Source organism: Accipiter gentilis, chromosome 7, assembly GCF_929443795.1.
Source record: "Accipiter gentilis chromosome 7, bAccGen1.1, whole genome shotgun sequence".
Lineage (NCBI taxonomy): Eukaryota > Metazoa > Chordata > Aves > Accipitriformes > Accipitridae > Astur > Astur gentilis.
The window spans coordinates 34,223,283-34,241,127 of record NC_064886.1 but is presented as its reverse complement, the minus strand read 5'-3'; the positions used below and the strand labels follow the sequence as shown (position 1 = coordinate 34,241,127).

Genomic DNA, 17,845 nt, shown 5'->3' with positions numbered 1-17,845 from the left:
CTGCGTTCCTCGTGGCATAGATCAGCGTCCTGGCGGGTGACTCTCTCAGGCCGCGTGAATGCTTTATGGCTGTGGGATCTTTTTAGCCCCAGGTTTTCGTTTTTACGTTCAGAGTAGCGCTGAAAATAACCTCACTGCCTCCGTAGCGTAACGCGATCGTGACTGGGCTGCAGCGCAACGAAGACGGTAGCTAAAATTACATCGGTGTTACGAGTAAGTCACGTCGAAGCGGCGGTGAGGACCGCTGCTGCAGACGCTCCGAGGCCGAGGGAATTACTCCAACCAACCGCCCAAACCGAAGGGCAACCACTCCCGATGGAAAAGGCTTTCGGGGCCGGAGAGGTGCCACGGACACGGGCGAACAAAGGCAGGGCACACGTTGTGAGCGGGGAGCGGGTGCCTTAAAACACTTCCTCAGGTACCGAGGTGGGGGGACGGCCCGGGCCGCCGCCGTTGCTGCCGGGAGCCGGGCGGACCGGCGGCACAGCCGCCCCCCCCCCGGCCGTGCGTGGCGAAGGCGGAGCGGTGAGCTCCGCTTCGGCTCCGCTGGGCCCCGGCCTGCCGTGCCTGCGGTGCCCGGGCTCCGCGCTGCCCCGGCGGGACCCTCCTCCCCTGCAGCTGCGGCGGCGGGGCTCGGCCGTCGGCGCCCTGCCTTGCCCTGCCCCCCCTCGCCCGCCCGGCCCAGATTTGGGGATGCTGAAACTTTTTTTCACGTTTCCGCAGTGTCACGATTTCCGCTTCCCTCCTTCAAAAAAAAAAAAAAAAAAAAACAACCAACCAAGCCCACACAAAACCACCACTCCCGCCGCCGCTCCCCGCCAGCCCGCGGCCGCCGGAGCCGCTCGCAGCCATGGAGGAGCCCGAGCCCGCGGGGGCCGCCGCGCCGCCGCCCGGGCTGCGCTCGCTCCTGCCCCCCCGGGAGTTCCTCTGCTCCCGCAAGGGGCAGCTCCTCCTCGCCGAGTCGGTAAGGACAGGGGCAGACGCCCCCCTGGGGACGGGGCAGCCAAGGGCAGAGGTCCCGGTGAGGCTCCGGGGGTCCCTCGTCCCCCCCGCGTTGGGTGCCGGTTACCTCCGGAGACGGGGGCGGTGTGAATGGGAGCTGGCCCTCACCGCTTCTCGGCTGAACGGGGGGGGGGGGGGGGGGGGGTGGAATCTTCCCCGGTGCCGTCCGTCTGTCCGCGGCGCGGTGGCGGCCGAGCGAGGGGAGAAGCGGGGCAACGGCCACAGCGCCACGGGGGACAGCGCGGCGGGGTGGGCGCAGGCGGGGCCCGTCAGGAAACCGAACGACCTGTCGCGTTCAGCTCCCAGCGCCTTAAGCGCGTCCCCCTTCGGCGGGAACCCTGCTCGGTTACAGCGGGCTGTGGCTGCGTTTTGACCCGTTCGCAGCGTGAACCCGGTGATCTGCGTTATCTCTCCCAGCGCCGTCAGGGAGGCACGGTTCACGGGGGAGCTTGTCCCGAACGCCGTCAAGAAAGATCTAACTCATCAGTCCGTGATGTGTGGCACGATATAGGGGACCACCATGGCTCTGCTTTTGTTCCTGAGCGCTCCGAAACCTGGGTTCGTCCCGAGCGCTCCAAAACCTGGGTTTGTCCTGGAGGACACGCTTCCTCGCTGCGATGGGCCCAGTTAGCTGACTGTGAAAGTACCAAATAATAATCACTAGAAAGGAGCTCGGGTGTGGCGAGAGCAGCACCGCTCCCCTACAAATACACGGTTGCTTTGGTTTAGGTCCAGGGTCCGAGATTTTTGATTTTTGATTGCAACAGTTTTGATTTTGGGTGTAACAGTTGCTGGTAATTTTACTTGTAAAGGCTTAGAGCCTGACAAATGAAACTGTACCCACGTGATAGGGGAAAAAACCCAAAACTTACCTCCAGAGGTAGCAGGTAGTTGACAATCAAAAGTTAAGTTTTAAGAGGAAGTTAGTTGATTGAAATTAGACCTTCAACATCATTTATACTAGAAATAATGAGAAATTTAAACACTAAGTTCTCTGCAATTTTACCGGGAGTTTTGACAACAGGTCGTCAAATATCGGGACAGCCCAAACTAGTATTCAAGTACGTGGAACGAGGTTAAGATGCATAAGGCGTCTCTGGCTACCCACCGTGGTAGCTCAGAGAAGAAAACAAGGAAATTCAAGTAAGAGAAAGGGAAGGAACGGGCAGGAGGAGGCAGCGCCGGCCCTTCCCTACCAACCCTGTGAGTTTGTGAGGCTGCGGGCGCTGCCTTGGGGCAGAAAGCGTGGGGAAGAGCCAGAAGATGCGACAGAAAGCGTGGGGAAGAGCCAGAAGATGCGAGGCTGGCTTTGAGAGGACAGTCCATTCATTTGGGAGATGAGGGCGACGTCTGTGGTGGGGAACAGGGGCCTCGGGCTGGGTAGCAGCAGGCCACGGGCTGTATCGGCTCCACCAAAAAAAGCCGTAAAAATTCCAGGTACCCCCCATCACTTATGCAGTGTCTGTAGTTTACAAAACCACACGTTTAGAAGATACCAAAGCCATGGTTTTGTTACATACAGCAACGTACGCTAGAATTTCCTAAACAAGCTTACAGCCAGTAAATTACAACTTTCAGAGAGAGCCTGGCTTTTTAACATCTCCGAGTGATGACGTATTTGAGGAATACTGTTCTGGTCATGGGATGAGACTCACCCTTTTGTTGTCATAGAGAAGTAGTGATTATGCCTCCTCGGAGTAATAAAAACTGCTCTGTCTTGACAAAACAGGGATTTATCCTTTGTAAGGCCACTCGGGGCTTCCTGAGGGTTTGGCCAGCTGAAAGCAGCTCTAAAATCCCATCTGCCGAAGCAAAGCTTCCTATGTGCTTCTTGCAGGCCAGCCCATGTGCTTAGGAAGTCGTTTCCTCGCAGAGGGGAGACAGCAGTAGTTTCCCTCCAGTTGTCTCAGTTTTGCCAGAAGAAATCCTTGAAGACAACACAGGCCCCGGAATAAATCCAGTCTGTATACAATTAGAGAAATGCAGTGCCAAATGATTGAAGATGAGTCCAAGTTAAATCTATCCTAGCTGAAATCTGTGTTTTATCTTTAGCTTTGTACTTCTCATCTTGAATGTTTGATTTTTCCTCTTTGACACAGTACTAGTGTGAGGCGGGGTTGGGTTCTGCATAAACGTATGCAAATAATATTCATGGCTACAGATTTTGAATAGTGTCTTTTGTTTAGAAACAAAATGGGATTCTCATTATTGTTACCGAATATCTCTGTCACGTTATTATTTGGCAGCTTGGCAAGTCACGAGAAACGTGCTTTATTTCTCCACCTTTTAAGTCATGCAAATGCTGGCAGTCTCTGCAGGTACATCAGGGGTTCTCTGTCCAGCTGGAGGAAATGCCAAGTCATTTTTTTTTAGCATTCAAAAAGCAAACCACCATATACTGAAAAATATATTACCAAAGAAGCAATTTACAACCCTATCTTGACTGGGGTAGACAGTTATACTTCTCTTTTTCAAACTATGGCAGAAAGGGAACTGGAGTTGGCTTCAGCAAATTGCCTTAGCCCAGTGACCGTGCTTGGTGTGTACTCGGTGGAAGTAACCTCATTAAAAAGTCTTGTTTCGCCCAGTAGAAGTGGCTGGCAAGCGATCGGTTCAGCTGTCGTAAGTTATAGCGGACCGACTCGGTCTTTGTGAATGAAGACAGCTGCCACATTCACGCCAGCCCGTTCCCTTCGCTTGCCCCGCTGGAGGCGGCTGGGAGCACTGGTGCCCGCGTTGCAGCTCAGGGCGTCCCAGGGAAGGTCACGCAGGCAGCTGCACCGGGAGCGTGGGAGCTCAGCGCTGCCAGCGAGGATTGCTTTGGTCAGACTGAAAGGAAACTGCTATAGCCGCTTATTTTTAAAAACGACATTTACACATATTTTCACACGAAGTGAATATGGATCTTTACAACATTTGGGTGTAATGGTCATGTCGGCGTGTAAACTGCTCTGTGGGCTCTCAGGTCTGGGCATTCTGGTGCTTCCTCTAGAACAAGTTAGGCTGGTGATGAAGCTGATTACTGCTAGAAGCTTAATTATAATCTCAAATTTTATTCAAAGAAGGAAGCTTCCACCCCCCGTTCCTTTTCCTTTTGATCTTCTTGCCTTACGAATTTTTTATCCCACCTGGGAGAGCTACGCAGCCACAAAGAAGCCGTAGCATCAAGTACATGTATAAGCTTTGCTGTCTCTGCTATTTATTCTCATTCACTTGCTTGTCCACTTTCTAATCACCAGTCTTTATTTCCCAGGTTAATTTTTTTCCTCCTTTTTTTTTCCTTTCTGTTCTTCCCCATACCATTGTTTCTTCCATATATTTTAACGCTCCTCTTAAGCGACTCATTTTTCCTAAATACTCAAGTTGCTGTCTTGAAGGTCAGCATCTCATCCATGCTCTTTTTTCCCCCCCCGCTTAAAAGAAACATTTTTCAGTTCCCTCTCTCCCATGCTGGAACCATTTAACAGCCACTCTCATACCTGCCACCAGAGCTTGTCCAGGCAAGATCCACATTTATACATTCTGCTGCTCACCCCAGCTACTTTAGTCAAGCTTTTGCGTTTGTCCTGGTGACTACTTTAATTGGCATCTCCTTAGTCCCCTGAAGCCAATATGCAGTGGGACTACATATTTTTTTACTAAAAATGTAATATGAATATGTAAGGTTGTCCTGTATAAGGTTTTGTCACCTTTGTGGTGACACAACAGATGCAGAAATCATTGTGCCTATTTTTCTCCTCTTTTCCTGTCTGTCTTCTGTTTTTTCAGTCTTCTCTGAACTGACCTTCATAACTGAAACTTCCAGCTGTTCTGTGTAAAGCCTCCTTCGAAGAAGACCCCTGGGCCTTTCTCTGGGTCTGTAGCCAGAGGGCAACCCTTGCAGCTAATTCTGGGCGAACCAAGAACTTCACCTCCATGACAACTACGACGGAGAAGAAGTAACTAAATAGCAGAGACCACCAAATGATCTACTTTCTCTCTCCGCCAACAAACAATAACAAAACGCACTCTTATCCAAAAGAGATCACCGCTAGCCGCTTTTAAAACTATTTAAGCAAACCTGTGCTTTTCTGTGGATGGGGAAATGAGGAGCAGGCATTTGACCGTATGGGAGCAGCGAGCGGAGGGCACCAGGGCACGTGTAGCAGCGTGCAATGATGTCGGCCGCCTCCCCGGCATCTGCATCGTCCCAACGGGCTGCAGCGGGTCTGTTTTCCCTGCACGGAGAAGACAAATGCCTTCATGCTCTGCCATGACCTCAGCACTTCAGCAGTCCTCCCTCCTTTAAGGAGCACAGTGCTCTCTAACCGTTGTGACTAATTATTTTTTATACCTTAAGTTGCAAGCTGGTTATATGATAAAGTATAACTTCATAATGCCTGGCCAGTTTAAGCAGCCCAGCAATATTAAGTAATAATTACACAGGAGAAAATTACTTTTTGAAACACAATACCAAAAAAGTTCCATTTTCTTTTTGAAAGTAGTATGTAATGGTTCTTTCTCTTTTATGTACATTCCCATTCCCAAAAAAGGTGCTCAGTGGAAAAATCAGGCTGCTTTTTTGCCAGGTTTTATAATCTTACCACTGCCAGACTATGAAAGGATCCTGTTCTGTTATGCACTGCACTAGAGCTTTCTGCATCCAAATATTCCTCCACAGTGAAGCTGCCAACAATCACACCAACCTTCAACAGCAGCGCAGGAACAATTCCGACTCCTAGCTGCTATCAGTGCCGAGGATGTAATCCCAAGGGAAAAAGAAAGCCTCTGTGTAAATACAAATGGACAAAACTGATGAAACACTATTTTTCTTTCCCAGAAGCAGCAGTGCTTGCTGAGTCTGAAAGTGCTAGAAATGAACTTGCAACTGCATTGAACCTCACAAACTTCCTCTCTAGCTGTTTTGTTGTGTTTGTTTTTTTTAGCATAGACACAGAGCTGTTAAAAAAATGACAAGATCCCATTGCTTGACCCTTCTCTGAAATCACTTTTAAAGATGCAGCTTCAGGAAAAAAGGTGCAAAACAAGTGTGATGTGCAGTGGATCATTTGACAGTCTTCAGAGGGGTGAGGCTATATTCTGACGGTTGGTTTTGAGTTTGTCGTTTTTAGAGCAACTTTCAGTTTGTCAGACGTTTGTCTCAAAGACTTGAAGTCTGGAAGAGTAAGTAAGCAGATGTTCATTATTTCAGGGTGCAGACTGGCACATCAACATTTGTATTCTGGGAGGAAAGCTATGTTTTTAAAAAATACTTAGATGACATCAAATGCTTCAGTTAGTGGCACTGCAATGAAAAGGTCAGACAAGGTAACGAGATACCTACTCACTTTCATAATTCAGAAAAGACAGTAATGGATAGTATCCAATATTGCTCAGGGAGTCCATGCACTCCACCTGTCAGAAGGGGAAATGAGCTCTAAACAAAGAGAAATGAGAAACGTCATCAAAAGCCGCCAGCTTTACGGGCTCTTGTATTACACAGGGCTGTCCCCAAGTTACCGAGTGGATCTGGCATTAAAATCTACATCAGGGCTGCGACACAGCCACCAGGGAGACAAAAAAAAGAAAACCAAAGAACAAGCTGTAGCACCGTAGCTGTCACCTGACGGAGCCTTCAAGCACCTCTTTCCTTTTGTTTCTCTTGCTCTCTCTAACGTCTGCCTGCCTCCCCTTCTAGCACCTTCCAGCCTTGCCTCAACGAAGGCTGTAGCATCTAAAAACGCTGCCTTTCAAACCTTTATTCTCAAAATCTAGTCCACTATTTTATAGGTGTCTGTTTCATGTAAAATCTTCCTTGGGCCTTTTCAGTCTCTGAATGCCTGCAAAACGAGGGATGGTGCTTAACTGGAGAGCAATTATCACACTTCACGTCAGATTTTTTTCCCTTTTCCTATTATCATCAATAACCCATTGAAATCAAGGAACTTCTTGCAAATCAAGGGTGCGTTGTTTTGGGTTGTTTTTTTTTTTCCCCTGCACAGCGGGATGCTGACAAGTAGAGTCGGGAGCGCAGAGCTGGGACGGGCTGAACTCCAGCCCACCACTCAAACTGGTGGTGATGGCCAGAGTACAGTTACTGTCCCATCGGGGCTGAGGAACAGGCAGCAGGAGACTGCTGTGATCCTACCAATAACCGAGGGGTTTATCTGAGCAAGTAACTGGCCTGTTAACTAGATTTTAAAATGGACAACTAATACTTCCCCAGATGCCAGCTTCTCCGGATCAGGCCGAGTTAGAAAGCTGAAATGCTCAGACTGATCCTTTTGTCTGTTCGGCAGCTTACCTTGCACCCAGGCAGGAATCCCACCAGCACCCTGGAGCAGAAGTCCTTTGGCGTGCTCTTGCCACAAAACAAGTTTCCGTTTGCATCCCGAGCCGCCTTACAGCAGGGTCGCGGGCACCGCGCTGCGTTTCAGACCACGCGGACCTGCCCACGGCCGTCAGGGCGAGGCGAAGACAGCGGGAACCTTAAGTTACACAGACTACCGTAAGGGTGATCTTAAGAGAACACAAAGGCTCTTCATTTCACCTAACAGTTAATGCTTCTGACAGAGGAACTTTTTCTCTGTATAAAGGCAGACAGAGCACAGGAGTTACTGTATCGAACAGAATCGAGATCAAAGTGATCTCTGCTGTGCATCGTCAGCTTACCTGTCTGAAATTTCTCTCTCTACCTCCCCTTGCTGCTGTAGCTGATGTATTATTTAACACTGCATTTAATCCTTTCATAAGAGATCTACCAAGTTTAGTTCAAGTCTAACATTCTGGTGTTGAAATGGGGTTGGCTGGTGGGACCTATCCTGAACACATCTCCTCCCTGCTGCTGTTAGTCCCTGCATACTTCTCTGTCTCTACATATCAGCTATCACACGCTTTCCTTTAGCCAGAAAAAGGAAGAGATTTTTTTTTTGTTTTTAAACACCAGAACAACAAAGAAAAAAAAGTCCTAGCTACCTGGTGATTTCTTTTTAAACCAAGAAAACATAAAACCGTGTCTAAATTATGTTCCACAAATGCGAGTGAAGCAGATTCACAAAGTTAAAGTCCAGTTCTTTCTGTATTTACTCCATGGGGTGGGAAGGGAATAGGCGGTGTGATAGGAAGGAGGAAGAAGTCCTCTCTCCTCTCAGTAGTTTTCAAGTTCTGTTACATCCACTTCTCTTCTAACAGTACTTACCACTTTTCATTCACAGAAATAAAATACCATGTTAGGGATAAGATATATTGAATGAGTTCCCCCCACTACATGAAAACTCTAGAATAAAGTCTGCAAAGAGGCTATGTAAGCATTAAGCAAATAGTAATAGGATAAATACAAACAAATAGGGTAAATATTAACAGGTAGCAGGCCTCGATGCAGAATTGAACTCTATGTATTATACCAGATGGGTCTCTGACAAACCAATGAAATGAGAACAATGCATAGACATTTTAAGATAAATATAGTATCTTACTAAAAATGTCACATCCTCTCAAACTTCACCACCCAGTCCTAATGGATCAAAACAATATACTCCAGCTCTTATCATCCTGGTCAAGAACAGACTGCTTTCCCCAAAAACCAGGCTTAGAATAAAGGCTTGTTAATTAATTAAACTAAGAAATTATTTAAACAGGATTGAACTACTTAGTTGCCCCCTAAACCTAAATGGGCTCTTTTGATACATGTATTTGAGGGCTGACTGACTGACCCCTCACAGGAGTAATTATTAATCAAAAATTAATTAGAGGAGCCTTATGATTCAAGTATAACAATGGGGTTTTTTGAGGTACAGGTGGTTCCCAGGAACACATGGTAGCAGCAAGCAAAGAAACGCATAGATCTGAAATTTAATGAGGCAAATGCCTTGATCATCACGGTACAAACATTTATGCTTTTCAAGAAGCCACATCTGCCTTCAGATGTGCCATCTGGGGGATGATAATACATCTATTTTCAGTATTATATGAGTGAAAATGTCAGCGTCCCAATTTAGAAGTTCAAAAAATCCTTGTAATCTAATGCTCAAACAGTAGCTACTGCTATGTTGTCCAAAAGCATCTCCGAGCATTGCTAAGGCAGAGATTTGTCTCCGAGAGGAAAGGCTGGGTAAAGCAGCTCAGGTGTAAACTAGCACATAGTACTCACACTTGCAGAAAATGTTTTATTCAGTATGCTACTTTTTTATTATTATTATTTTAAGCTAATTTGAAGAAAACAGCAACCAGTTACCATGGGAGGCAGTAGAGCAGTAGGGCTGGAGCCCAACTCCCAGTACATCATTTGAAAATTTTATTAAGTTTTTCCATGGTTCCCTCACTTCCCGCTTTCACAAGTGCAGTAGCTGAAAGTCTAGAAGTGTAGCACAGCACTTCAGTACTGTCTGGTTTAGGTGAAAATGCATTTTCTTCAGCCATTTTCCCATTGTGAAACTTTCTATTTTGAGCCAAAAACTGTATCCTAAGGGTATCTTAATTGAACAGGAAAACAAATGCAATTTTTATTATTTTACAGAGTTAGGAAACATCACGGAGATAAAACAAATCTATAGGAGTTATCTATCCTATTACTCTCTAAAACAGCTGTCTACACTGGAAAACTAGAACCAGAGACTTCCAGAAATGACAGAATAATTAATTCTCAGCTCTTTTCTATCCATCAACAGCAGGCTTTTTTCTTTCAACTCTGAGAAGATTATAAATGCTGAGTTACTCTGGCTATCTGGGCAATGATTTGGGTTTCAAATGAGAACTGGCACAGTTGAAAGCTTAAAGCTCTGTTTGCTTGGCAATGCCCCACTCTATTTTCAGAATTATGTTGTCAGAACTGTTTACAATCCAGAGCAAATTACTGTCTCAGAGAGGTGCAAATCCACTGAGCTCTCCAGAAAGTCAATTTCGCACGCATTGAAATAAACACCATTACTTTAGATTTATTCCATGCTAAACAAGACAATTCATTTGGCCCAAGGAAAAAAAAAAAAAAAGTAAGCAGCAAGATATGCCATCACCAACAGCACTGACAGGAATACGCAGGGAGAATAATGCTTCAAAGCTGCTCAGCTGCGTGAGGCTCTGCTATTCCATGCAAATAACTACGGTTTTCCCTTTACTCTAGGTGCTGTCATTTATCATCTTTATCTGCTATATTGCATCTCTAGCTGCCTCTTTCATGATGGCACCACTCCTAGAGTTTCTGCTGGCACTGTTTCTTTTTTTTGCCTACGCCTCCAAACTTAATGAGAAGTTTAAAGGACTCTACTGGCCTTTGACGGTAAGTGAAATGTGCAATATAAAAACACAGATTTAACTCTACAGTATAACATGAGTAAAAGGGACCATATGGGAGTTTAGGCTGACTGTTAACAACTTCACCCCTTATTAGAAACTTGTCTATATTGCCTCTCATTCAAAAGATCCTAAAGCACTTCTTAAACTGCTATACTACAGCTTTCTTGGTGCTGACACAAAGCATGATTTTATTAAAGCACAGAATTTATGTCCAATTCTGGGCAAATGGCTTAGGGCTGGATCTTCAGAAGCAGGCAACATCAGCCTAAGTCTGACCACTGCTGGGGGCTCCTTAATATTGCCACCCTTACAAATGGGGAAACTGAAGCACGCTATATAGTAATGCATGTCCTTTTTAATGTTTTAAAATTCTCAGGTGAGTGCTGTTGAGATGCAGAGTCATACTCACGTGCAAACAAACTGACAGCTTCTTTGTTAAGGGGGGAAGCCCTGCAGCTCTTTGCCAGTAGACGCTCATTCTCACAAAGGAAACCACTGGCTATTCATTGGGGAGTTTTCAGGTTTGCAGCTGCAGGTGATTACTGCACACTGGCCACTGGATGTCTCTGTTGCTTCAAATATACATTGTAAAGGGAGCATTTGTCTAGCAGTACAAATACTTCCAAAAAAACCGCTAATCTAATCAGTCTGGGTTCTCTTTTGGTACAGTCTAGCAACAGTGAGATTTGAATTAGAGCTCTCAATGTATAAAAATAGCATTAGCAAGGCCACTGGTGGATAAAACAATAGCGGTGACTTTGACTACGACAGTGTGCATGCGTTTCAGCCGGTAATCGCAGTTGTATGTTTGTTATGCCCATTACCATAATATACTCCAGCCACAAAATGTAGATAACTGACCTTGTCCTGACTTCAGAAGAGTCAAGTTTCTTGTAGGATTTGTGCTTTGAGACAGTATCTTACTCATCCATCTGTTCTGAAAAAGCAGAAGATCTAATTGTGAACAGAGGCCAAGATGCCGTTATTCCAGCTCACATGATTTACACATACCATGGGAATCACGGGTCTTTATTTAATATACAGTTCAGAGACACCGTTGCTCCAGCACATCGCTGCTTGTATTATAGGGCACAGCCCCTGCCCTGCAGAGCTACAGTCTCAGGCACAAAAGCACATATTTCAATGAGAGCAACGGGTACGTTCACTGCAGGCTAGCCGTTGGAGTTACAAGTGTACATACTAGGTATAAATAATAAGTTTTAAACACTAAACAAAGTGTGTAGTTCCTAAATGAGGAGCTTCTGCAGACAGGCCTACTTCTATATAGAAGCAAGCACACGCCTGTTCCCCATGGGAACTGGTCCGCTCCTCCAGAGCCTTTGGTACCACAGGAGTTCTGCTTAAAGATGAGACTTTCTAAGCTATTTCAAATGATTCTTCCATTAGAGCCCTTGCTGCGTTCCAAGTTCAGCACCACAGTAAGATAGCCCTTCTCGGCCTGAAGAAAGGTCTGCCTGACATAAGCATGTTAGAAGTAGGATTTATACAACATCTGTAAGAGGAGAAGCTTATGCCAAGATTCCGGTCATCTCTCTTTTAAAAGTATTTCCCAGATGAGTAATTCATCCGCTACAAAATACCAGGCTGTAGTCACACTCCCGCATCAGGCAAGTCCACTGACACAACAACAAAGGTTTTTAGTGGTCACTTCTGAAATCATTTTTAGAGGAGTTTGTATGTTGGAATTACATGACTAACCTGAGAACGCAACATTGCTTATTTTTACAGGATTTCTTGCGGTGCGTCACTGCTGCCATTATTTACTTTGCCATTTCAATTGCTGCTGTCTCAAAATACAACGACGGAGCATCTAAAGCAGCAGGGGTAAGTAGACATGAGCTTTCCACTTAAGTATTTTGGTGAACTGCGTACGGACGTACTTTAGAAACCATTCAATTTTGTCCCCATTGTGAGTAACAGAAGTTTCTTCAATTAACTGGCTGAGAATTAGATTTGCCTAAAGCAAGGAAGAAACAGTCAGTGATTTAGAAAACCAGGTTTTGAATCAATGAATAGTTTTTTCATCCTAACAGTGCTCTGCTCAGTGTTAACTGTACTACTTACAGAAAGCACCTACTCTGCTTTTTAATTTCACCAGCTGTACAGGGAAGGTAAACTTCTCTGTTCCTGCAAAGAACATCGAGATCCTTGAATGGAGGGAATAATAATAATGAAAAAAGAAATCAAGCCTGTAACTACTAAGGACAGTCTAAATTAAGTAATTTCAACCTCCTCCCTCTACTGCTTAATTTTACTTGGATGAGTTGAAACAAAAGCAGTGTCATTTTACCCTCCAGTATATGGAGTGCCCAGGGGAGAGCCTTCATCGTCAGCATTTTGTGTTCAGAAACAAGATACAGCCTCTCCATCTGCAACTTGACTCTAAGCATCAATAATGCATGCAACATAAATAAAAATTGCATAATAATTTTAAAAGATAGGGAAGAACAATACCCAGTAGCGTTAGCCAGCAACCCTTATGAAACCATCCCAAGTCATACGCAATTTCAAAACAAAGACCTTGTTTTAATCTTTGTCACTCGGTTTAGACATGGAGCAATGCAAATAGCATTTACCCTAGCGTCTTGGACTGAAAAGCAGCCTATTCTTGCCACACTGCTGCTTCTTTGACATTAAATAGGTAACTCCAGAATCATTTTATCTCAATCTGGTTCACTCTGCAAAGGACATGCAAGGCAAACCAGTAAAAAAATTATTTCCAGAGAAACTGAGGTGATTTCTTGGTGGCAAAGAGGTGCCCTGGGATGGTGGAGGTGCAGGTTACATTCTGCTGTAGCTCCTGGCACAGGGCAACGCTGATACTCAGAATGTGCCCAGAGCCAGGGCGGGATGTAGCCTGGGGAAGGGCTAAGGACACATCTGATAGAGCAACTGCAGGCATCACTACTCAGGCTCCCAAATTAGCTGTAATTTAGTTGATGCCAATGGGTCATGAGACATTTCCCTTCCCTGTCTCTTTTGAAAGGCACAGGCCAAAAAAAAAATCAAGCCTGAATTTTCTTTAAGAATTGTTCTTCTGCCAGTTAGGCTTATTCTGGTTTGTCATTGATGGACCTGACCTGTTGTTAGAGAGAGTATTATTTGCCATTTTAGGTGTTTGGATTTATAGCCACGATAGTGTACGCCATTGATTTCTACATAACCTTCAATGACCTGGTTACTTTCCTCAAGCAAGGCAGTTCTGATTCCCCTGAGGGACGCAAGTCAGAAGGTAGGTAAAATTCCCCCTTTTGGTTATACAAGCATGTAACATGAGATTTTCTTCTACATTTCACCCTTCACAGGGGAGCAAAAGCACTCAGTCAGTAAGAACAGTTTCTACGCTTGGCTACCTTGGTTTTGTATGCCACAAATACGCTGAATTATGAAGCTGCTTAGTCTTAAAATACAACAACTGGAATTTCAGTGATTTATAAAGATAACTAGCAAGCCAGGAATGTTCCTCAGAGTTTTGCACCATCTAACTTTAAAAGGCCCCAAATCCAACTATAGAAATTATTGTGCAGCACAGACTTTTTTCCTCCCATCAAAATGTCTTCCTTTAAAAACAAACATGTACTTTTTTTTTTTTTTTTTTATAACTTAGTAATTAACATCCATTAGTCCATAGTCTTTTATGTCCAATAGTGCTTTTCTCTTTATCATCTCTTTATCATGGTTACCTCTTATTCAGGGTCAAGCTTTGACCATATGTGGGCAAACAGCCTTGAAATCTAAGGGCCACACACCATAAAATTAACAAGATTATTATAAAATTTCTTTCTAATTTAGGAGGTACAGTCTACCTCAAATCAGACAGATCCACTTAGAAAAGGATAAAAAGAAGGACCTGCTCTTGGGAGTTCAAACCCATTTCAAGTCAAGTCAGGACACAGGTGGCTATTTTGCAGTACCCAGGAGTCCAAATTAGGCATCACACCCCTGTGATAATACTCACTGCACCCACACAAATGAAAAAGACCACTCCACACTTAAACAATCCCCAAACCCCCCAAAACACCCCACACAAACCCAAAACCCTCAACAGCAAAGACATGCACAGAATCCTGGAAGGTATATAGTAATGCTAACAGTCTTTTCTAGGTATTTTAGTAGACCGTTAAATGTTTTGCAAGCTTTACGACAAAAAGAGGCAAAGAAAAGAAGAATTAAAGGAACAGATCATAGGAAACAGACTGCTAAGACTAGAAACTGTTTATCCCCACAAACTGAACTGACCTCAGGAGAAGATCAGGTGACAAGGGTACAAAATTAGGCTAAAGATTAGATGGAGAGAGAAATATATAAACTTACAAATACACAGTCATGCAGCTTTGTGTTGACGATTTGACCGTGCCAGAAGGGCTTCGTACTGTTTCTCCAGCACCAAAATCGTGTTCACACTGGGCTCTCGAGTGCTGAGGCTGGAAATCCTTCGCTTCCTTGCAAGCAGACCCTCGAGCTTGGGCAAGATGTACCTCTTTAGACCTGTTGGCATTTCTTCACATCTTAAAGCCTCTGGCTTTCAGCTACGTTCAACTGGCAGTGCATAACCGTGACCCGCAGCAAACAGCAATATTCTAGCACAGGAAGCATGTCTTCAGCAGACTTCCTCTTGGTGGTCATGCTAACAATAATATCTCTGCAACTTCTTTCATCTGAACTGTTATCTGCGTTGTAGTGGTCTAAGTGCCTCTCAGCAGCATTCCTCAAGTCCTTTGAAACACCATTTAAAACTCCGTCATATTAGTAAGAACTGTCATTTTACAAGCCTCATCCTAAATATGCCACGTCCTTTGAAGTAAACACCTGCTGAAGAGCAGCATATCTCTCCCAGCAAGAGCTAAAGCTGATTTCCAGTTTTCATTTTCGCTCTTGTTCCTTGTTTTAAATTTCAGATGAGGACTCCGATTCTGACTCAGACTGAAGAAGCGAACACCAACCAAGTGTGAAGGGAAGATGATCAAGCACTTTCCTCTCTGCTGAATGCACTGCCAATTGAAATATCTCCCTTGTTTCAGCCTCAGTGTCCTCTTTCCACCTCACTGTTTCTGGAATCACCAAAGCACCGACAGGGCAGTGATGTGGAAAAGGAGACTATTCCCCACGCCATTAAACACTCCTTCAGAAGTACGAATTTTACAGCAATTCAGCCTCCCACAGAGGTCAGTATCCAAACAACACATCTCAATTCTCTGTTGCCTCTCCTTACTCAGCACTACAAAGTACTGAGTAAATGGGAACATAGTATTTTAAATGTGTAAGTGAAGCTTATAATATGCTTTCTTAATTCCAAATCTTTAACACTTATAGCTTTTATACTTCTTGCTGTGCCAAAGAACAGAGGCTTGGAATGCCTCTACTTTATTTGTAATTTTCTTGATTAACTAACAGTATTTCTTTATCTGAAGTCTGAATATTCCACTATCTCAAGCACTGACGGCAATTATAGTTAACATGTTGGTTTCAATACATTCATATCTACTGCCTATCTGCAACAACCAAAAGTGACAACTGGAAATCTGCAGCAAGAACAAACCTCAGAGTATAATCGTGCCACAGCGTAGCTGGCTCGTCAAACATTCAATATCACTTTTTTAAGCTGCTTGGATGGGGTCACATCCCATCTTCTACAATTTCACCACAGATACGAGGTAGAACAGATGAGGCATCGTCTTACCAGCCCCCTTCCTACCATTTGCGTGGAAGCCCTTGCATGTGTTTGCACATACAGGTAAGGCAGGCTTCCCAAATACCACCCAACAGTATCTGCATCAAAGCCTGCAAATACTTGGGTGCAAGATATCACTGTCTAATCTCATGCTCTGTGTTGCGAACACTGGTCCTCCCATGAGGAGTAGCCCTGGACTTAGTCCACTGGGTTCGCAAAACAGACAACTTGTTTCGTAAAACTCAGGATACCTGGGCCCCAGGAGGGCAATGCATCCTTCCCACTGTGAAAACGCAAAAAAAACCAACCTCCAAACTAAAGAATGTCTGCAGTGAAATTCATTTTCCAAGACCCCTTTTTTGAGGGTGGGAGTGTGTGTGTGTGTGTGTTTTGGTTTGGGTTGTTGGGGTTTTTTTTTTTCCCCTGGAAAAACATGATTTATCTCATGGTCTAGTATTCTGGGGGAAAAGCCTTCCGAATTTACAAGAAGGTGTTTTCATGGGTAGCACAATCTACCTTGAAATATTTGTGTCTACCCATACATGCATACTGCTTGGAAAAAGCATGGCATGCTCCTTATATATGGCATCAGATAGATCTATTTCAAAGAAACCTGTATACATTTAAAAAAAATTAATCAAGTACCAGAACAGGTGGCCTTAACAAAAAAGTAATTAAAATGAGAGCAGATGGTACTAACAGAGTAAATGAAAAACAGGGATAAAACAATAAGGGCAGATTTCCTTTGGAAAAAAATTACCGCTTGGGTTCCAATTCCCTGCTAGCAGCTGGCTGCTAACAGGCACAAACACGGTACCTAACAGTGAGCAGGTGCTTGGGAAGGTGCTGGCCAGATTCAGAGTTGTCTAACAGGCAGCTCCTACATCTCCTGTTTCCAGACCACTGAGGGAATAAAAGCAAAACAAATGGTTGCTTCTAAATGTGACAAATCATCTTTGCTTTTATGAGAAAGAGCTCTTTGGACCTTTTCCTGTATGAAATTCCACATTTCTTTCTTTTCTGTTGTCATATTTTACTGGCATACACTGTGACGTCAGGGGACCTGGGCTCATTTTTATATTCAATTGTTTTGTATTTCTCTTTTTTTTTTTTAATTAAAAAATGTACTGCATGTCACAGCTGGAAACTAGTACATGGTTAATATTTAGAAACTGTGCTGGATTAAACCTCTTAATAGAAGTGTTGGGTGTCTTTATTTTAAAACCTGGTTCTACTGCCTTGCCTGTGACTAGCGAGAGTAACTGTGTTTCTTGAAACTCCACCAGGCCGGGTGCAGTGTGCTGGGGAGGCGGACAAAAGCACAGAGCCAGCACTGGACACCACTCGCTCATGCCTACATGTCTTGCAGGAGAAACTTCATCTTTAGTGCATAAGCATGAAAGAATTTAACCAAGAATTAGTTTTAGCATATTTAGTAGACTTTAGAGATAAGGTGCTCTTACCTGGCAACTAGTAACATTGTAAACAACAACCCCCTTTGGGTTTACCCTTCACAGACATGGTATAACCTAAATCTGCTAAGATTTTCTACTATTTTTTTCACATTGGAATACTCCTAAAAATCAACAGAAGCAGCAGACAAAATTGCTCATTAGTTGCTTCAGGACTGCTTTAGCAAGCAGGCAGTCAATTGCCAATCCAGAGAATTTCATTATTAGCATTCAAGTACTTGATTTATTTCTAAGCAATTTGCTCCCAGGGTCAAGCACTTGTGTAAGATTTCCAGCCTTTTATTTAAAAGGTCTGTTCCCATGATTGAAATACAATACATTTCTGTATTTTATGAATATAATTTCAGAAAAAATAATTCAATTAAAAATAATTACTTTAAAGCCAATTCCGATGGGGGGGTTTGTGAGA

General features: G+C 44.2%; 1 protein-coding gene across 1 annotated transcript; it reads left to right on the top strand.

The window, feature by feature from the left end:
* Positions 1-821: 821 nt before the first annotated feature.
* CMTM3 (CKLF like MARVEL transmembrane domain containing 3) lies at positions 822-17,164 on the top strand. The gene is made up of 5 exons (XM_049806714.1): positions 822-964; positions 10,100-10,255; positions 12,022-12,117; positions 13,408-13,525; positions 15,192-17,164. Exons 1-5 carry the CDS (start codon positions 851-853, stop codon positions 15,218-15,220), a joined length of 513 nt encoding a protein of 170 aa, XP_049662671.1. The 5' UTR covers positions 822-850; the 3' UTR covers positions 15,221-17,164.
* Positions 17,165-17,845: the final 681 nt, after the last annotated feature.

Excerpts from the sequence above, each read along its gene's own strand:
- CMTM3 (XM_049806714.1), top strand. The coding sequence starts at position 851 with ATGGAGGAGCCCGAGCCCGCGGGGGCCGCCGCGCCGCCGCCCGGGCTG. Across the intron at positions 12,118-13,407 it reads GAGCATCTAAAGCAGCAGGG|GTGTTTGGATTTATAGCCAC; the intron begins GTAAGTAGACAT and ends TTGCCATTTTAG. Across the intron at positions 13,526-15,191 it reads TGAGGGACGCAAGTCAGAAG|ATGAGGACTCCGATTCTGAC; the intron begins GTAGGTAAAATT and ends TTTAAATTTCAG.